Source organism: Oryctolagus cuniculus, chromosome 18 (genome assembly GCF_964237555.1).
Source record: "Oryctolagus cuniculus chromosome 18, mOryCun1.1, whole genome shotgun sequence".
Taxonomy (NCBI): Eukaryota; Metazoa; Chordata; class Mammalia; order Lagomorpha; family Leporidae; genus Oryctolagus; species Oryctolagus cuniculus.
In genome coordinates, this window is record NC_091449.1 from 50,191,607 (window position 1) to 50,213,131 (window position 21,525).

The window sequence follows — 21,525 nt, forward strand, 5'->3', positions numbered from 1 at the left end:
TAGAAAGGTTGCACCTGGGTTAATGATAAAGATGTGATTTGTCTATGTCTTACACATAATTTGAATTAATGTCAAGATCATAAATGATAATTGTACGATTGTAACTGGTATTGTCAAGATTATGATGGATATTAATTTCACCTAGGTCTTAGGTTATGTTGACCCTAGTAACTATGTACTCTCTTTGGATTTTTTTCTTTTTTGTACCCTCTTTTGATCTTAGCAACTGTGTATAGTAACCGTGCATTCCCCCCCTTCCCAGTTTTGCGGTTTTTGCCTTTATAAACCCTAACCTTTGGTTATTCGGGGCTGCTCTGTTCATGTATGATCAGACAGCCCCAGCATGCTGGATAATCAATAAAGCTTTAACCCTTTGCTGGTTGCATGAGAGAAAAGTCTTTTGGAGTCGTTCCTCGGGCGGTGGGCTTTTTCAGACTCTAACACTTCCATGTTTCCATCATGGCTTCTCCTTCCTGGTCCCAGCTGAGGCACAGGTGCATCCTGGGAAAGTGGTGTAAAAGACTGACAAGCAAAGGGATAAAGTTGCAATGCAGGGCTGGCAAAGTTCCAGCTCCAGAATTCCCGTGGTTCTTCCTGCCTGGTTGCCAGGTATCAGGACCAGCAGGTTTTCACTGTCAAGGAGAGGACAGAACTGTGTCTCAGAAGAAGCTGGGGACACAGCACACATTGGGTTCAGCCCTTAGTTAGTGCCATGGTCACTACCTCTCAAAACCTGGACCCTGAGTGAGCAGGGAGGGGATGGGCAGAGTCGGGAAAGGATGGAGGAGGGGCCTGGACCCAGTGGGCACCCAGCCTGGAAACCAAGGAGGAGCTTCCAGGATCCGGGACAGTGACACCTGCCAGCCTTGGCTCAGGTGACCCCTGGGGCAGGGGCTGTGACACAGAGCAGTAAGCCACCATCTGCAGTGCCTTCATCCCATGTAGGCACAGAGCCGAGCCCCGGCGGCTTCACTTCCGAACCAGCTTCCTGCTAATATGCCTAGGAAAGCAGCAGAAGGCCCACGTGCTTGGGCCCCTGTGCTAACCTGGGAGACCCAGAAGAAGCTGCTGGCTCCTGGCGTTGAGCTGACCCAGCCCTGGACGTTTGTGACTGAACTTGTAGATGGAAGATCTCTCTCTGTGTTTCTCTTGATTTTTAACTCTGCCTTTCAGATAAATAAAAAATAAAAAATCCCTTTTTAATGGTTTATTCCCCTTAGAAGGCCCCCTGGTGTCCTGCTTCCTGTATGCCTACACTATCTTGGACTAAGACGGCAACGACAGTGAAGTTGGTGACTCCAGGATTGAGGCGATGGACAAGGACCCCCGAGCAGCCCGGTGAGAGGGGAGGCAGCCATGCCTGGGTCCCTACTGACCTCTCTTCTCTCAGTCTGATCTCACCAGAGGCGCTCAAGCCCCACCCCCGCGGTGTGCCCAGCCTGCTTCCTGCCCAGGCCAGGGCCGAGGCCCTGGTCCCAGCCTGGAGCACTGGGTGCAGCCTAAGGGACACAGAGGTGTGCACGTGGGCCTCCTTGGAGCATGGGGCTGTACCGAAGGGGAGCTCGGCTCGGCGCCATTGTCTGCGGTCTCCTGCTGCACCTGGACCGTGGTCATTGTGAGGATTCCAGGGGCAACAGGGACCAAGGTCAGATCGGCCCAATCCTGCAGTTAGAGCCTGAGGCCACAGGAGGGCAGCGCCTGGGGGGCTGGAGCAGGTGAGGGGACAGTGGGGGACCTGGGTGCCCACCATGGTCTCCTGAGGTCCTGGCACAGAGGAATGAGCCCAGCACGAAGGCTCTGAGCAGCGCTGGTCGGGTCAGCAGCCGGGACAGGAAGGGGCGTGGGAAATGGGGCCCTTTCCCTCCCTTGCTTGAGGCTGTGGTGACTGTGCCCTCCCCAGGACAGTGATGAACCTGCCCTGGGCTATGTGTCTGCCAGGGTCTCCTCTGACCCTGTGCACCTGGCAGGGGTCCTCCTGGGCTGGATCCAGGGCAAAGCTGACCACACCTCCGTGCCTGGCATTCTGGGAGCCCAGGCCAAGACGGCACCACTCCTGGGTGTGTCCTGGAGCCTTTATCTCCTCATTCCAAAGGCCCAAGACTGGAGCTGGCATTGCAGAGCAAGTCAGCACTGTGCACTGGCGGCCCCTAGGAACACTGGCTCCAGCTCTGCCTGCTGGTCTCCCAGTGCAGCTGCCTGTAATGTGCCTGGGAAAGCAGTGGAAGATGGCTCTGTCCCAGGCCCCTGATGCTCCCACGTGGGAGACCCTGCTGGAGTTCAAGGCTCCTGTCTGAGGCCTGTGTGGGGCCTTTTGGAAGCTGAACCAGCAGATGAGTTGGTAGAAACTCTTTTCTGACCCTGGGCTTCCCCATTAGGTGACTTCGTCACCTCCTCCCTCACTGGTCCCCAGGTCAGCTGTGCTTGTCCTGTCCTGGGCACAATCACCTCCCTCCTCCATTCATCGCACCAATGCCATCTCTTTTAGAGAACATGCTCTCTTTCTGTTTTTTTTTTAAATGATATGTATTACAACATGATGTCCAGATGTTTTATTTTTCTTGAAAGATTTCTTCTTTATTGGAAATGCTGAGTTGCAGACAGAAAGGGAAAACAGATCTTCCATCCTCTGATTCCCTCCACATGTGTGCATAATAGTCAGGGCTGGGCCAGTCCAAAACCAGGAGCCATCCAGGGCCTCCAGGAGGGTGCAGGGCCCAGGCACTGGGGGATTCTACTACGTTCCCAACCCATTAGCAGGGAGCTGGATCCAGGTGAAGCAGCCAGGATGGACCTGTGTAGGGGATGCTGGCCATGCAGGCTCTGGGTGCACCCGAGCGCCACTACACCGCCCCCTAGAGGACGCTTCCTTTCTTCCCTTCTTGTGGCCTGGAGCATGAGCCTCCTAGCAGGGGAGCCTGGTCAGTCTGGTGCTCACAGCTCTACCTCCTGTGACCGAGGGCAGTCAGCAGAAAGGACGCTCTCCTCGCCCCCAGGGCTGTCACCTGCGCTGACTCCTAGTGCTCAGGGAGGGTGCTAGGTCCCAGGAGCCTCGGGAGCTGTGGGATGTCCTGGGCTGGGCAGGGACAGCACTGCTGGCTGGGAGATGGGGGAGAGTTTCTCATGCAGGACGTTGGTCAGGTCAGTGTTTGTAGGTCCGAGGCCTTGGCAAGGCTGAGGTGCTGATACCAAGGAGAGGCCACAGCAGCAGTGTGGGAGGGCAGCTCATGGGGAGCCCCCACCTGACACCTCTCTGGCCACAGGCCAGGACTCTGCCAGCCCCATCCGGAACACGCACACGGGGCAGGTGCGCGGGAGCCTGGTCCACGTGGAAGGCACCGATGCGGGCGTCCACACCTTCCTGGGAATTCCCTTTGCCAAGCCACCTGTGGGGCCGCTGCGCTTTGCACCTCCTGAACCTGCTGAAGCTTGGAGTGGAGTGAGGGACGGGACCTCCCACCCAGCCATGTAAGTCCTCCCAGGGCACAGGGAAGCTCTGACATGGGGGGAGGTCAGGGGAAAGATCCTCTGAGTACTGGACCAGGCCCAGCTGTCTGGGACAGAGCTCGCATAACCAGCTTTCCCTGTGGGTGATGGCTCCCTCGTGTGTTATTCAGTGAGTCTGCTTAGGCTTTCTGGATTCAGTGACCATGAAATGCTTTGGGGCCAGAACGTGGCACTCAGAGCACATTAAATCCAGGTACAGAGAGAAAAGCAGAGACGCTCTCCCCGTGTCCAGGAGAGGCCACAGGCTCTCTGCCTGCAGGGGGCGCTGTGTCTGGGTGAGGTTCACCTGGCTCCACATGCTTGTAGGAGGCCCCGACTCCATCAGCAGATCCTGCAGCTCCCTGAGATGGGCACCAGAGGGGGTCGTCATGGTCACTGAGCCAAGGGCAGGGCAAGGACATTGGCCAGGGACCCGTGTATGCCCTTAGGACTGGAGACTGTGGGAACGGGGAGGTTCCTGAGTCTAGAGTGAAGGTGAGGGTCGTCTACTGCCCTTCCTGGGGAAACGCCATCCGTCCATCCAGGCTTGCGTGCGGGAGGCTGGCCTGCTCCGGCGTGGCTGGGTCTGGGCATCCAGCACTGAGTGTCCCTCCTGCAGTCACCACTTCCCAGAGTCCCCTGTCAGTCAAGAGTGGTCCCCAGACTCTCAGACACCTGAGGTTCCCTGATGTTGGACCTTCCCAGCTCACCCAGAGTCTAGGACCTGTATCCTGGTGGGAAGTGTCTTATGGAAGCCCATGAGTGAGCAGGGCTGTAGGAGGAGGCCTGGGAGGGTCGGGCACACTAGACCCAGGCTCTAAACTAATGGCTGCCTTGGGTGGCTCCAGGTGTCTGCAGGACTTGGCTATGATGGGTCAAGATGTTCTGCAGGTGACCTCACCCTGCCTTCAATCCCCATGTCCGAGGACTGCCTGTACCTCAGCATCTACTCGCCTGCACATGCCCGTGAGGGCTCTGACCTGCCTGTGAGTGTGGGGAAAGAGAGTATGCACTATAAAAGAGATGGCATTGGTGCCATGAATGCAGGAGGGAGGTGACTTGCCCAGGACAGGACTAGCACAACCTGACCTGGGGACCAGCGAGGGAGGAGGCGATGAAGTCACCTAATGCGGAAGCCCAGGGATTACTAAAGAGTGTCTACAAACGAATCAGAACATTTTAGCCGCACATCAGAAAATAGGTTAGGGACTAGAAATCTGGCATAGCAGGTAAAGCCGCCATCTGCAGTGCCAACATCCCATAAGGGTGCCAGTTTGAGTCCTGGCTGCTCCACTGTGCATTCAGCTCTCTGCTCTGGCCTGGGAAATCAGAAGTTGGTCAACTCCTTGGGCCCTGCACCCACATGGGAGACCTGGAAGAAGCTCCTGGCTTTGGATTGGCTCAGTGCCAGCCATTGCAGTCAACTGGGGAGTGAACCAGAGAATGGAAGACCTCTCTCCTCTCTCTCTCCCTCTCTCGCTCACTCTCTCTCTCTTTCTACGCAATTGCTTCTCTGTAAATCTGCCTCTCAAATAAAATAAATCTCTCTAAAATAAATAAGATGTACAAATATACACATAAACCTGAGGATCTCACACAAATGAAGAGAAAAGCACGTGGATCCAACTACCTCTGTGGCTTCTTGTTTGTAATTTGAATTCATTTATTAGAAAGAGAGACACAGACAAACACAGAGAGACAGAGATGTCCTGTGTGCTGGTTCCCTCTCCAAATACTCACCACAGCTGGGATGGGGCCCTGATAGGCCAGGAGCCCTGAACTCTCTCGGGGTCTCCCAGTGGGAGGCAGGGATCAGTACCGGAGCCCCCCTGCTGCCTCTCAGCCTGCACGTTAGCAGGAAGCTGGAATCAGGAGGTGCCGAGGCGGGACCCGAGCACAGGACTCAGGGCTGGAGCGTCCCCAGCGGTGGCTCCACTGCTGCTCCAATGTGGCCCCTCATGACCTATGTTGTGCCACGAATCAGATATGAAAAGGACGAGATGTTCTATGGTGAGAACACAGCACCACATGCTGGTCTTCCCTAAACAAGAAAAAACAGCAGCAGAACCCTAACAGCTGAACCTGATGGAGCCTCTAGGTACAATTCCTGTGTGCACAGGGTGAGGGGACAGAGGAATGGCCAGAAGACAACACAGGGACGGTGCCTCCCCCTCCAGAGAGAGCCAGGGGTAAACCGGTTTCTCAACACAGGAATCAGGAGGAAGAGCACAGCGAGGCACAGGGGGAGCTACCCTTTGGCATCTGAGGATTTGTTGCCCCATGTTAGCAGGTCAGGTAACCCATCCGGTCCTGAGGAGGGAGTTCTCCATGGAGCGTTTCTTGGAGGAAGGGCAGGGACACCTGGGAGGTCATCAGGGTCTGGGCAGGATGTGAAGTGCAGGATGCTGGGCTTCTGGGGCTTCCACAGCAGGTGCTGGGGTTCAGGCCCTTCTCACACACACACAGAGGCTGTTTCTGACCTCCTACCTGACAAAAGCAGCAGCAGCCACAGGCAGTGCACAAAAGCAGCTTTGATTTCAAGGACAGAGAGCGTGACCACACCTGCACGCCTACTGAGGGCCGCCACCCACGGAGAGACCCTCAGCAGGAATGGGCCAGGGTTGCCAGGAGGAAGAGAGGAAGAGGCAGCCCAAGGAGGATTCCCAAGCACAGCCAGGGGCAGAGAGGGCCCTCCCCTTTCTCATCCCAGGGGACGGTGCCCTAAATGCATAACCCAGTGGGGTGGGATCTCACCTGTGGGAATACTGAAGGGATGGTTATGGCCCCTCCATCCAGAATTTCACTTCCCTGTTTCCATCATGGCTTCTCCTTCCTGGTCCCAGCTGAGGCACAGGTGCATCCTGGGAAAGTGGTGTAAAAGACTGACAAGCAAAGGGATAAAGTTGCAATGCAGGGCTGGCAAAGTTCCAGCTCCAGAATTCCCGTGGTTCTTCCTGCCTGGTTGCCAGGTATCAGGACCAGCAGGTTTTCACTGTCAAGTTGAGACAGAACTGTGTCTCAGAAGAAGCTGGGGACACAGCACACATTGGGTTCACCCTTAGTTAGTGCCATGGTCACTGCCTCTCAAAACCTGGACCCTGAGTGAGCAGAGAGGGGATGGGCAGAGTCGGGAAAGGATGGAGGAGGGGCCTGGACCCAGTGGGCACCCAGCCTGGAAACCAAGGAGGAGCTTCCAGGATCCGGGACAGTGACACCTGCCAGCCTTGGCTCAGGTGACCCCTGGGGCAGGGGCTGTGACACAGAGCAGTGAGCCACCATCTGCAGTGCCTTCATCCCATGTAGGCACAGAGCCGAGCCCTGGTGGCTTCACTTCTGATCCAGCTTCCTGCTAATGTGCCTAGAAAAGCAGCAGAAGGCCCACGTGCTTGGGTTCCTGCACTCACCTGGGAGACCCAGAAGAAGCTGCTGGCTCCTGGCGTTGGGCTGACCCAGCCCTGGACGTTTGAGACTGATCCTGTAGATGGAAGATCTCTCTCTGTGTTTCTCTTGATTTTTAACTCTGCCATTAAAATAAGTAAAAAAATAAATATATCACTTTTTTAATGGTTCATTCCCCTTAGAAGGCCCCCTGGTGTCCTGCTTCCTGTATGCCTACACTATGTTGGACTAGGACAGCAAGGACAGTGAAGTTGGTGACTCCAAGATTGAGGCGATGGACAAGGACCCCCGAGCAGCCCGGTGAGAGGGGAGGCAGCCATGCCTGGGTCCCTACTGACCTCTCTTCTCTCAGTCTGATCTCACCAGAGGCGCTCAAGCCCCACCCCCGCGGTGTGCCCAGCCTGCTTCCTGCCCAGGCCAGGGCCGAGGCCCTGGTCCCAGCCTGGAGCACTGGGTGCAGCCTAAGGGACACAGAGGTGTGCACGTGGGCCTCCTTGGAGCATGGGGCTGCACCGAAGGGGAGCTCGGCTCAGCGCCCTGGTCTGCAGTCTCCTGCTGCTCCTGGACCCAGGTCACGGTGAGGATTCGCAGGTGGGGACAGGGACCCTGGTCAGATCTGCCCAATCCCGCAGTTTGTGCTGTGAAAACAGAACCTGGGAAGTTGGAGTGGTCGGAGAGACAGTGGGGACCCAGGCACCCACCATGGTCTCCTAAGGCTCCAGGCACTGAGGAATGAGCCAGGCATGAAGGCCCTGAGCAGCGCTGGTCGGGTCAGCAGCCGGGACAGGAAGGGGCGTGGGAAATGGGGCCCTTTCCCTCCCTTGCTTGAGGCTGTGGTGCCATAAGTGTTTCCATGCATGTGCTGTCACACATGTCCCAAGGTCTCTTCCACGGAGCCATCCTGCAGAGTGGGGTGGTCCTGCTCCCCCGCTTCATCACGAACTCGTCTGATGTGATCTCCACAGTGAGTCCCCTGCACTGCAGAAGCCCCAGCAGCTTCTCCAGGACCTGTGGCCTGTGACTTGATGGGAGAGACATGGGAGAAAGGTCGTGTGTGAGCAGGGCATCGGGGAGGGAGGACTGAGGTTGGCAGGGAGAACCTGGAGAACCGACCTGCTGCCTCACCTCTTGTCTCTTAGCGCCTCTCTTACTCTGTCTATTCACTGAGCCTAGTAAGGACCACCGGAAGCCTCAGAGCTGGCGCATGCCCGGAATTGTGAAGGGTGGAGGGGTCGGCATTCACACGGCTCTGTAATTGCGGTGATTGAGTTTGCTTGTGCCCTGCCACGCTGTCACCCTGGGGACCTCCAGGGTGGGCACAACCATCTAAGCAGCTGTGCTGGTCACCCTGACTCGTACCTGCGAATTTAGGGGAAGTTGGGGCAACATTGCACAATCAGGGCCAGCGCTGGGGCTCAGTGGGTTGAAGCTGTGTCTTGCAGCCTCAGCTCCCATATGGGTGCAGGTTCGAGTCCTGGCTGCTCCACTTCCTATCCAGCTCCCTGCTAATACGCCTGGAAAGCAGCAATGGCCCAAGTCCTAGGTCCCCTCCATCCATGTAGGAGAACCAGAAGAAGCTCCTGGCCCAGTCCTGGCTATTACAGCCATTTGTGGAATAAACCAGGGGATGACAACCTCTCTCTCTCTCTCTCTCTCTCGTGTGTGTGTGTCTCCTCTCTCTCTAACTCTGCCTTTCAAATAAATGAATAAGTCTTTATAAAAAACATTCATGGAATTAAACCATATTAGTTTATTTTTTAAAAAAAACTGCACAAGTTCTTACAATATCCTGTGATATCCTGGACCACGTATCCGCCCCAGAGAGTCTAGGAGCTGATGGGGGCTGAGCAGAGCAGAAAGAGCTGTAGCCGCCTGTGTTAGGCAGGAGGAAGGGCTCAGGAGAAAGTGCCCGCACCACCCGCAGGGACTGCCGGCTGAATCCTCCATCCACGACCATCCACTCAGCCGGCCCATTCAGCATTCATGAAGCAAACGTGCACGCAGCTACAAAGGTCAAATCAGATACTTAGCGCTCTTTGCTTTAAGGATCTTTGAACTCTGTCTTCTAGTTCTGTTGACATACATGATAAGGAGTAAACTTCAGTCACCCTAGCTTGACCTAGAGCTCTACAACCTCTTGCTTCCAGCTGTATTCTGGTAACTGTTACCCAACCTCTGCAGAGGCTTCTCTCCTGCCTCTCCTACCCGCTGGTGACCACTGTTGTTCTCTCTACTGCTACGGGGTCAACTTGTGTAGCTTCTACAAGTGAGTGCAGGGGCCAGTGCTGTGGCACAACCAGTTATGCCACAACCTGGGATGCCCGAATCCTATATGGGTGCAAGTTTGAGTCCTGGCTGCTCCATTTCCAATCGAGCTCCCTGCTAATGGCCTGGGAAGCCAGTGGAGGATGGTCCAGTACCTGGGCCCCTGCACCTGTATGTGAGATCTGGAGGAAGCTCCTGGCTCCTGGCTTTGGATCAGCTCAGCTCTGGCCTCTGCAGGCATTTCGGGAGTGAACCAGTGGATGGAAGACCTTTCTCTCTCTCTCGGGCACTACCTCTCTCTGTAACTCTTTCAAATAAATAAAAATAAGCATTAAAAAAAGTGAGTGTGAGCATGGTGCTTGTCTCTCTGCGGCTGGCTATTTCACTTAACACAGTGCCCTCCATGCAAACACATTGCACAAGAGAGAGGATTTCACTCTCCTTTATGGGTGAGTCACACCGCATTGTGTATGTACCACAGCTTTACATCTTCATCTGCCCATCAACACGCAGTGCTTCCACAGCTCGGCTATTGCCCACAGTACCGCAGCGAACCCCGGCGCGCAGGTGTCTCCTTGACATGCTGCTTTCACTTCCTTCGGATATTTGCCCTGGATCAGGAATTCACCTGGTAGGTGTGTGTCTAGCTTTTTGAAGACCTCCCTAGATTCCAGCTAACCGTGTAGAGGAGTTCCCCCTCCTCCTCCTCGTCACCAGCATTTATCATTTTTGTCCTTTTGATGGTAGCCCTTCTAAGCAGGGTGAGCTGGTTTCTCGTTGTGGTTTTCACTTGTATTTCCTTGATAACCAGTGATGTTGGCTGCTTTCAGAGTTTTTAGATTTTGTGTAGCATCTTTAGGAAACTTACACATTCAGACCATTTTCCTTTCTAAAAGGCAAATGTTTGAGTTCCTTATATATTCTGGACATCAATCCCTTGTCAGATAAATCATTTGAAACTGTTTCCGGCCTGCACCGCGGCTCACTAGGCTAATCCTCCGCCTAGCGGCGCCGGCACACCGGGTTCTAGTCCCAGGCGGGGCGCCGGATTCTGTCCCGGTTGCCCCTCTTCCAGGCCAGCCCTCTGCTGTGGCCAGGGAGTGCAGTGGAGGATGGCCCAGGTGCTTGGGCCCTGCACCCCATGGGAGACCAGGAAAAGCACCTGGCTCTTCGCTCCTGCCATCGGATCAGCGCGGTGTGCCGGCCGCAGCGCGCTGGCTGCGGCGGCCATTGGAGGGTGAACCAACGGCAAAGGAAGACCTTTCTCTCTGTCTCTCTCTCTCACTGTCCACTCTGCCTGTCAAAAAAAAAAAAAAGAAAGAAAGAAAGAAAGAAACTGTTTCCTCCCCTTCTGCTGGTGTTTCTTCGCTCTGTTGATGGATTCCTGTGACCGCAGGGGCAGGGGCAGCACTCAGAAGCCATGGCTGGTTCTCAGCGGGTACCAAAGGCCACTCGAGGCTGGTCCCGACACTATTTCTCCCTCTGCTGAGGCTGGATCCTGTGCCACGCCGGCTTCCCTGTAGCCTGAAGGGACACAGACTTTGCAAGCTGCCACTGAAGTGCGTGCCTCTCCAGGGGCTCGGGAATGCCTCGCTGGGTTCAGATCCACAGGTTCCTATGAAATGTGCCTAACACACCTCTCTGGGGGAGCTGGGGACATGGAAAGTCACAAGTGATCAGGGGGATAGACCTTAAGAAGTGCCACCGACAGAGGGAGCCTTGGCCTAGCCATTAAGATGCCATTTGGGACACCCACAATGATATATTGGAGCACCTGGGTTTGAGTCCCAGATCTGCTTTTTTTTAAAAAAAATAAATCTGTATTCATTTGAAAAGCAGAGTTTGCGGTGGTGGTGGTGGGGAATCTTATATCAACTGCTTTTCTTCCCAGATGGCTGCAATGGCCAGATCTAGGCCAATCTGAAACCAGGAGCCAGGATCCAGGAGCCTCTTCTGGGTCTCCCATGTGGGTACAGGGGCCCAAGGACTTGAGCCATCTTCTTCTGCTTTCCCAGGTGCAATAGCAGGGTGCTGGATTGGAAGTGGAGTAGCCGGGACTCGAACCAGCGTCCATATGGGATGCTGGCGCCGCAGCGGATGCCCCCCCAGGTCTTTTCTTGATTCCAGCATCCCAGGCACACACACCGAGGGAGAGAGCAGGTGAGAACTCACCTACTTGGATCCCTGACACCATGCAAGAGACCGGGACTCAGTTCCTGACTCCTGGATTTGGCCTGGCACAGGCCCAACCAACGCAGGCCTTTGGGGAATATCTCTCCCTCCAGACACTAAGAAAGTCAATGATTAAACAAAGGGAAAAGAAGGACCAGGGTCATGTGTGCCTTTCAAAAGAGCCGTGACTGAGTAGGGAGGTTCCCGTGGAGACAGCTGAATGGGTAAACTGAGTCCTGAAACTGGGGAGGAGCTGGCAGTGCTGGGGGCAGTCACCAGGCAGTGCAGGTGCCAGCCCAGTCCCGCGTCCCCGCAGGTCATCCCGCTCCTCTCTAGGAGGGGTCCTGATCTTGCCCCAGACTCTCCCGGTGTTTGCAGTCACAGCCCATTGCTCCCTGCTCTCCACCTCCTGGGCCACAGCTGCCAGAACAGTGAGCACAGGAACCCCAGGACAGAGGGGAGGGTCCCGGCACAGCACGCAGGGGCCTGATAGAGGGGAGGAGGCCATTCCTCACCGGTGTGCTGGCCTCTGCCTGCTCAGTCCCACTCTAGCCTGGCCCCCAAGCCCCGCCCCCAGGTTCGTCCCGCCTGCTCCCCGCCCAGGCCAAACTCCCTTTTGGGCAGGTTGGGTGAGGTCCTGATCCTCAACCTGGAGTACCTGGGACAGCCTCAGGGCTGCAGCAGTGCACACGCGGACCTGCCTGGGACCATGGGGACGCACCGAATGGACACGCGGCTCTGCGCCCTGGTCTGCGGGCTCCTGCTGCTCCTCCTTGTCCCGGCCAATGGTGAGGCTCCCGCAGGCGGCAACAGGGATCCGGGTCAGACCTGCCCAATCCCGCAGTTAGAGCCTGCGGCCGCAGGAGGGCAGCACCAGGGCTGGTGGAGGGGTCAGAAGTGACAGCGCAGACCCCAGCACCCAGGGTGGGCCCCTGAGGCTTGTAGAGTGTCAGGGCTGCCCGAGGCCCCAGACACCGAGGAGTGCACCTAACAGGAGGGGCTCTAAGAGGGCAACTTGGGTTGAGTGGTCCAGGCATTCCCTTCCTGTGTGTGTGGCTGTTGGAGCCCCGACCCGCGGTCCTGAAAACAATTATCAACATCTTCGCCTTGCCAGGGACTCTCTTGGGTGCCCTTGGCCAGAGGCACCCGGTCCCCTCTGAAGGTTAATAGCAGGGAGCATGGGGGCCCCGGCTGATCTCAGAAGCCACAGGGCCCCTCAGCCCACCCGGCTGCCCTGGGGCCAGAGGCTTCCACTTGAAGGCAAAGACCAGGGGCTCAGTGCCTGCCCGGGCCCTCCCTGACCTTACCAGAGCTCACCCAGGTGAGATGGGGCCTGGGTGTCCGACCCTGAATGCTCTAGGTTGACAGGCCTTCTCCCCCACCCTGTCCCAATCTACTCTGCCCAGGGGCTCCACACTCACCCTCCCCTGTGCCCAGCCCAGCTGGAATTCCACCATTCCCCGCCCTTTGCCCAGACTCTCACGGATGTCTGAGCCTGGCAGGAAGCTCAGCCCGGCCATGCAGTTGCCATTTTTATTCATTTATCGATTTTTAAATATTTACTTATTTGAAAATTGACAGAGAGAGGGAGACCAGAGAGCGAGTGCGCTTCCATCTGCCGGTTCACTCCCTAGATGGCTGCAACACTTGGGGATGGGCCCTGTGGGAACCAGGAATCAGGCCCGAGGACCTGGGCCAGCTTCCACTGCCTTCTCAGGCTTGGAGCAGGGAGCTGGATCAGAAGCACAACAGCTGGGATCCAACAGGCACTCTGATGCGGGATGCTGGTGTGACCAGCGGCAGGTTAAGCTGCGGGGCCGAAACTCCAGCCCCAGTGGCTCAAACAGTATTTCCTGTTGCTCTCATGCTCGGAAAGAATCCAGTTGTCTCTTGGTGTTGTCACAGAGTCTCCCAAAGATTAAAAAAAAAAGGCCCAGTTTCTCCCTGGAGGAGCCTCATGTCCACTCCCCCGCCAATAACACAAAAATAAATCCCCTGGCCGTATTCTAATGAGGAAGTTGTTTTTTATTCCTGCAAAAGTCTTATTCCTCAAAGAAACAATCGAGGGGGCAGCGTGGAAGCCCAGAGGGTTAAGCTGCCACCTGCGAAGCTAGCATCCCACGTGAGCGCAGGTTTGAGTCCTGACTGTTCCACTTCTGATCCCGCTCCCTGCTGACGCCCCTGGGAAAACTGAGGAACATGGTCCAAGTGCTTGGGAGACCTGGATGGAGTTGCAGGCTCCTGGCTTTGGTCTGGCCCAGCCCCAGCCATTGTGGCCCTTTGGGGAGTAAACCTGTGGGTGCAAGATCTCTGAGTCTCTTTTCCTTCCTCCCTCTCTCTGTAAGTAGCTCTGCCTTTCACACAAACACATAAATAAATCTTAGGGCAAACAAAGTAGATGACCACTCAGGACGGAACAGTCACCAGGTTGACACTGAAAGGACACAGGGTGTGTGCGTGTCTGAAATCCAGGTACAAATTGGCCCATAGAGAGCCACAGCTCAGGGAGATGAATGCTAAGGACACTACCTAGAGCTCAGACTCCCCCCACCCCATTTCCCAGCTTACGCTCTGTGTGTGTGTATAAAAGCCCCTTCCGTGAGCCAGAGGAAGGGGAGTTTGAAGCAAAGACTCTTAACTCCCTGGCCCAGCCACACCAATAATAAAGTCTGATTTGGCCACAGGTGGGTGTGTCTGAGATTGGCCACAGGGTGCATCAGATGAGGGGTGCGTTCTGCTGGTCCTCCAGCAGGCTGCAGGCTATTCCTGAACTGGGAGTCTATTCCTGAACTGGGAGTCTATTCCTGAACTGGGAGTCTATTCCTAAACTGGGAGTCTATTCCTGAACTGGGAGTCTATTCCTAAATTCCAGAGCGCCTATTCCAAAACTGGGACGCTCGACTTCTGTACGGAAAGCCGCATCGTGTTTGCGTGTATGTGCCACAGTTCTCTGGCACACGTTAAATCATTCCCAGATGAGTTCTACCACACAACGCAAGTGCTGGGTGAGTAATTGTTATATCAGCGTCAGGAAGAGTGAGAGAAAAGTCTGTAATACTGAGCACAGACACACAATATATTTTCCTGAATATTTTCGGTCTGAAAAGTTCATTGCTTCTATGGTTACTGAGCCCACATAGAGGAAGAATGTAATTAAAAACCATGAGTGGAAAAAGGTGACTGGTATCGTGGGCTTCTGTCCACCCACCCAGCCTAGGGCCTCCTGCTCAGGGGCCAGCAAGGTTCCCAGGGCCTTGCACAATGTCCACTGTGCACTTCCATGGCTGTTTATTCCATTCACAGAGATCACTCTGTCAGTTCTTCCACTCGGTGCGATCCCGGCCTCAGCATCAGAAACACACTGCTCTGCTTCCTATCACTATGGATACGCTATTTCTGACCGCTCATTTGAGTGGAATCATAAGGCACTTGCAGGAAATCTGTTTGTAGGTCCGAGGCCTTGGCAAGGCCGAGGTGCTGATGCCAAGGAGAGGCCACAGCAGCAGTGTGGGAGGGCAGCTCATGGGGAGCCCCCACCTGATGCACCAATCTGCCCACAGGCCAGGACTCTGCCAGCCCCATCCGGAACACGCACACGGGGCAAGTGCGCGGGAGCCTGGTCCACGTGGAAGGCACCGATGCGGGCGTCCACACCTTCCTGGGAATTCCCTTTGCCAAGCCACCTCTGGGGCCGCTGCGGTTTGCACCTCCTGAACCTGCTGAAGCTTGGAGTGGAGTGAGGGACGGGACCTCCCACCCAGCCATGTAAGCCCTCCCAGGGCATAGGGAAGCTCTGGACCGGGGGTGGGGGAGGAGATCCTTTGAGCAGTGGGCCAGCCCAGCTGTCCTTTAACTCACACCTGAAAGCCACGATCCTCCTGTGTGCAGGATTGCCATGTGCAAGATTCCAGCAAGCCTGCGAAGGCTCAGGAGGCTCCTGGCTGCTGCCAGGCTCCTGCCCAGGACTTGACACTCAGAGGGCGTGAGCTCCAGGTGCTGCAGAGAGAAGCAGAGACCCACCTCCCCTCGTTCACTTTCTCCACAGGTTCTGTGCAGCCAGGGGCGCTGGCTCTGGGTGAGGGCCAGCTTGGCTCCATGACATCTGTAGGAGTCCCTGCTCTCGCTGACTTCCAGCAGCAAACCCTGCAGGTCCCTGAGAAGGGAACATTGGTGGCTGCCATGGTCACTGAGCCAAGGGACACTGACCAAGGGACATTTGTCTGTCCTTACGAATGAGAGTGTGGGAGCGATGAGGTTCCCAGAGAATCTAGAATTAAGGCCACAGAAGCCCACCTGGCCTTCCTGGAGAAACGCCATCCGTCCACCCAGGCAGCGTGTATGGGAGGCTGGCCTGCTCCGGGCATGGCAGGGTCTGGGCATCCAGCACTGATGTCACCTCCACTGAGTGTCACTGCAGTCACAACCTCCCTCAAGTCTCCTGAGAGTCTGGAAGTGGTGCCCAAGTCCCTCACACACCTGAGGCTCCCTGGATGTTGGCGCCATCCCGACTTGCCCAGAGTCTAAGAGGTGTATCATGGTGGGAAGGGCGTAGAGTAGGACCATGAGTGAGCAGCGTTGCAGGAGGCAGGGGATGGGGAGGGTCTGGTGTGGGCCACTGCAGAGCACTGGACTAACATCTTGCCTTGTGTGGCTCCAGGTGTCTGCAGGACTTGGCTATAATGGATCAAGATGTTCTGCTGCTGAACTTCACCCCGCCTTCCATCCCCATGTCCGAGGACTGCCTGTACCTCAACATCTACTCGCCTGCACATGCCCGTGAGGGCTCTGACCTGCCTGTGAGTGTGGGGGAGGGTGGGCCGGGGTGGGAGTGCATTGCCTTCTGCTAGAAGATGAGAAAGGAGAAGCTGAGCACGGGTGTCCTGTGAGCACACCCTGTCCAGAAGCCTCTCACTCTCAGAGCCAAAAAGAGCTGCTCCCCCATGCTGGGCAGCTGAGGCCTGGGCGTGGGGTCCCAGGGGCCTGTCTGCTGTCAGAGGTCAGAATGAGTGGGTCCTGGAAGGCCCCAGGATACTGCCATCATCCTCACGCCCAGGAGACTCACTCTGCTGTGTGGTGAGGGCTGACCTTGGAGGTCACACAGGACATCAGCCATGGATGCTTGGGCAGCCCCTGGGGAGGGAGGGCACTTTGAATAACATCCATATGGAAGGACCAAGACTCAGCCCTTAGCTTTCCACCTCACTGCAGGTTCTGGAATTGATGCAGCCAAGCTCTGAAACAAGGGCTAGAACTCCAAGGATGGGAGGCTTGGCCTTCCTGCTGGCACTGGGTCCCTGGCTCATGGCCCAGATCCTGCTGTCTGGGTGGAGTTCAGTGTGCTGGGCACCTGCACAGATCCCAAAATTGGTTAGATCAATTTGGAGATGAGCAGGCTTTACACTGGGGGGAGCCACAAGGTCCATCCTTGACCCCCCAGGTGATGGTGTGGATCCACGGTGGTGCGTTGACTATGGGCATGGCTTCCTTGTATGACGGTTCTGCGCTGGCGGCATTTGAGGATGTGGTGATGGTCACCATCCAGTACCGCCTGGGAGTCCTGGGCTTCTTCAGGTGAGACCAGGGCTGGGGTGGGCACTGCGGGAAGAGTGGCACCAGGACAGCCCTCTGACCGCTATCCCTTCCACTTCTCAGCACTGGAGACCAGCACGCCACCGGCAACTGGGGCTACCTGGACCAAGTGGCTGCACTGCGCTGGGTACAGCGGAATATCGCCCACTTTGGAGGCAACCCTGGCCGGGTCACCATTATCGGCGATTCTGCAGGTGGCACGAGTGTGTCATCCCATATGCTGTCACCCATGTCCCAAGGTCTCTTCCACGGAGCCATCATGGAGAGTGGGGTGGCCCTAATGCCCGGCCTCATCACCAGCTCATCTGAGGTGGTCTCCACAGTGAGTGTCCTCACTGCCCAGCCAGCACTGCTGCTCCTGCCTCTCTTAGTCTTGCTGAAGTGGTCACTATGAGGTCATTGGGTACACAGGCACTGCTGCCTATCTGCGAACTGCTGAGGAGGTCTGGGGTCAGAATGTGCCATCTGAGCCCCAGTGGTAACAGAGGTGATTCTTGGCTCTGCCACTCTGCCCGCCTGAGCCCCAGGTTGTCAGCAACCAGCACAGCAGGTGCTGCCCACTGTGGCTGGGCGGTGCCAAGTCATGGGGAAGGAGCAACAATCAGCTTCCACTGCAGCCGAGCACACACCACACCCTGTGTGATTTGGGGTGCAGCTGCCTTCAATGGGGCCGTGGGCAACCCCAGTCTCCAGCATGGCTGTGCCAGCCCCTGTGTGGTCCCATTACAGGTGGTGGCCAACCTGTCTGGCTGTGGCCAGGTGGACTCTGAGACCCTGGTGCGCTGCTTGCGGGCCAAGAGTGAAGAGGAGATGCTGGCCATCACCCAGGTTGGGCCCCGTGCACGTGGGTGAGGGGGTGATGGGCTTGTGTGAACCTCATAGTCCCTGGGGCTGCTACCTCCCATCCATGCCCTCCTGACATCCCAGCCCTGGAAGGGAACAGGAGGCACAGTCCTGTATACCAGGCGGGGGACCCCATGGTGGGAGGGAGCAACCTGGGCTCAGCCTGGGCTCAGCCAGGCTTGGGGGATTTACAAGGAGGGCAGCGTAAAATACCTGCAACAAAAACTTTCTCCCTGACCCGTGTGACTCCACAGCCCTTCATGCTCATCCCAGGGGTGGTGGACGGAGTCTTCCTGCCCAGACACCCCAAGGAACTGCTGGCCTCGGCTGACTTTCAACCCGTCCCCAGCATCATTGGTGTCAACAATGATGAGTATGGCTGGGTCATCCCCAAGGTGAGTGCCCATATTGCCCATGTGGTGGGCAGGTTTTTGGGCTTCAAAACTCTAGGCACAGCCATGCCAACATGGGACTCTCACCTCTCCATCAGCTCCTATTTGCCATTGACCCTCAAGAGGAGAGAGACAGACAGGCGATGCAGGAGATTACGCATCAAGTAACAAAACAGCTGGTGAGGCCCCCAGGCTCCTGCCACAACAGAGCGCATCCCAGACACCTGCCCACACAGGGACTCTGGGAACAAAGGTTCTGCCGTGTGTTTGGGTGGGGTCTCCTGGAGCCTGGTTCTTCCCCCAGTTTCTGACTATACAGGACCTCCGTCCCCCAGCCTGAGCCTGCTGCCTCCCTCCCAGGAGCTGCTCCCCTCACTCCTTCCCCTTCCCCTGGGCCAGATGCTGCCTCCCGCTTTGGGGGACCTGTTGATGGACGAGTACATGGGGAGCAATGAGGACCCCAAGACCCTCATGGCCCAGTTCCAGGAGATGATGGCAGACGCCATGTTCGTGGTGCCTGCACTCCGAGTAGCACATTTCCAGCGTGAGTTCATCTGGGACTGAGGCCTCACTCGCTAGGGGCAGCTCAGAGCTGGGTCCTTTCCTGAGGGTGACACCTGCCCTGTGCAGGTCCTGATCCATGTCTTAAGTGGGCCCCAGAGTGCCGGGGACTTGGTGTCACTCCTCTCACTAAACCCCCATGACTGAACCTGGAGATGGATATGTCCTTTATTGAACTAGGAGGCGACATCTGAGTGAGCTCCACTCACTGTTCCCAAACCTCATAGCCACGAAGCACAAGGCGAGATCTAATCCAGGTCATGCCCACTGCACCTGCTCCACCCGGGATTCTGCTATACTGCCAGGACCCAGCCTAGTGTGGCCGTGATGTGTGGTTCCCATGGTCACGCATCTCCCTGTCCATCCCCAGGTTCCCATGCCCCTGTCTACTTCTACGAGTTCCAGCATCAACCCAGCTTCACAAAGGACCTCAGGCCGCCCCACGTGAGGGCCGACCACGGCGATGAGCTGCTCTTTGTGTTCAGATCACATTTCTTTGGCAGCAAAGGTGAATCTTCCTCCATTACCAGGATGGGATGAGGTCCAGGCTCTCTCTGAGGGGCTCTGCACCCCCCATTGGGATGAAAGCAGGAGGCTCAGATGGGATCCAGGTTCCAAAGTCTTATAGCTCAGAGGGCGGAGCCAGGTTTGGGTCTGAGAGCCCCCATGATGCAGCCTCTGCTCCCTCCTCCTGAGCCCTCCCAGGGATAAGTGTCCTGCCTGGGTGCACATGGGTTCAAAGTCAGGTCTGTTTCCTTACAAATGTCCCAGGGACAGAGGGAAGCAACCGTCTTGGTAAAGAAATATGCAGAGTCGATGACTTAGGGGATGAATGGGACATGAAAATGACAAAGGCTGGTCCTAATGGTGAAGGAAAGACAAACAGGTTGCAAGTAGCCGAGGGTCTACTCCACCTGGGCTGGAGCGTGGTGCATGATGGGCTGCAGGACTGGGGTGGCCGAGCTGACCCTGGCCCTCCCCTCTGCAGTGCCCCTCACTGAGGAGGAGGAGCTGCTGAGCAGGAGGGTGATGAAGTACTGGGCCAACTTTGCTCACAACGGGTGAGAAAACCCCCCTTCAAATCCCCAGGGACCTGGGACCCTCTGCCCTCCCTCCTCTGGGGGGACCTCACCAGGATCCAGGGACCTAAGTCATGTGACAGTCCCTCGCCAGCTGCAGGACCCACTGGCACTCACAGGGGCCATGGGACCAGGCACACTCTTCCCATCTCCCAGTGACCTTGGGGTGGGCCACGAGCAGCTCACGTCTGTGTCTTGTCTGCAGGAACCCCAATGGCGAGGGCCTGCCACACTGGCCCATGTTCGACCAGGACGAGCGATACCTGCAGCTGAACGTGCAGCCTGCAGTGGGCCAGGCCCTGAAGGCCCGCAGGCTCCAGTTCTGGACCCACACCCTGCCCCAGAGGGTCCAGGAGCTAAGAGGAGCTGAGCAGCACACAGAGCTGTAGCTGCCTGTGTGGGGGTGGGGGACAGGGGCTCCAGTGCAGGTGGGGCCCCGATGCACTCACACACATCCACAGAGAATGTATTGGGCACTCTAACGTGGCCACTCAATCCTCCCTGCCTCTGTCAACTCAGCTGACCATTGGGGGGAACTCACGGCTTGAGGTTCATTGCCAAGCCTGCCCTGGGTCCCTCGTGTGAGACACATTCCATACACCCTCCTTGGAGCTGTGTTGGGCAACACCAGTGCCCGCCCAGCTTCCTCAACACCCACTGTGCCCTGGGCCCCTCCTGCTTCTTGCCCCTCCACCTTCTCCGCACCCTCCCTCTCCTCTCCTCCCAGCCCCAGGCCCTCCCCACAAGGAAGGAGCTGGGTTGGGCATTGTTGCCCACCCCTGGGTGCCTCAAGCCCTCCCCCTACTCCTCCTCCCAGCATGCCTGTGATCTCACATCTCTTAGAGGCCACAGAGGACCCGGACTCCACGAGTCACCGTGGCTTCGTCCCTGCAGGCTGCCATGAGTGGCGCCCTCAATCCCATCCATGCAGCACAAATAAAGGGTTCTAGTCCTTTCACACTGAGTCACATTCACCTGAGTGAACCTGCCACTTTTTTTTAGACCCTCAGCTCTCAAGAGACACCTGGTTACCTGCACAGCTGGGATACCATGAATCATTAATGCAGTAACCTAGAGTATAGGGCTGTTGCTTTGCACAGGGGTTCAAGCCTCTAAGCATGTCGCTGGCATCTCATATGAGTGACAGTTGAGGTTCCAACTGCTATACTCCTGATCCAGATCTCTAGTAAGGCACCTGGGAAAGCAGCAGAGGAGGGCCCAAGGGCTTGGGCCCCTGCCACCCACGTGGGGTACACAGATAATGTTTCTCCCTCTGGACTTTGGCCTGGGCTAGCCCTGGCCATGGTGGCTGAGAGAGCCCTGGGCTGAGCAGAGGTCAAGGCCAGTTCTCAGGGAGCACAAAGTCAGCCTTCATGAGCCAGGGTCCACTTCCCCTGGGGGCTCCCGTGCCCAGGCTGCTCCTCCTTCCTGCAGGGAGCCTGATGTTTCCTACACTCAGGCTGACTCCCGGACCCCCACTGCTGTCACAGGACCACACGTACCCTGCTGGGTGCCCGGTGGGGAAGGTGTGGGCCCTGGGTCTTACATTTTACTCAAGGTTCTTGTCCCCATGGAGATGAGGATTCACAGCAGCAGCAGCCACAGGCAGTGCACAAAAGCAGCTTTGATTTCAAGCACAGAGAGCGTGACCACACCTGCACGCCTACTGAGGGCCGCCACCCACGGAGAGACCCTCAGCAGGAATGGGCCAGGGTTGCCAGGAGGAAGAGAGGAAGAGGCAG

General features: G+C 56.7%; 1 protein-coding gene across 1 annotated transcript; it reads left to right on the top strand.

Moving 5' to 3' along the window:
* Positions 1-11,914: 11,914 nt before the first annotated feature.
* LOC138846546 (cocaine esterase-like) lies at positions 11,915-20,853 on the top strand. Its single transcript, XM_070062574.1, has 12 exons — positions 11,915-12,107; positions 14,880-15,084; positions 15,977-16,115; positions 16,757-16,890; positions 16,972-17,230; positions 17,638-17,736; positions 18,006-18,146; positions 18,242-18,322; positions 18,543-18,687; positions 19,075-19,212; positions 19,693-19,765; positions 19,989-20,853. The coding sequence occupies exons 1-12, from the start codon at positions 12,029-12,031 to the stop codon at positions 20,170-20,172; spliced, it is 1,677 nt and encodes a 558-aa protein (XP_069918675.1). The 5' UTR covers positions 11,915-12,028; the 3' UTR covers positions 20,173-20,853.
* Positions 20,854-21,525: the final 672 nt, after the last annotated feature.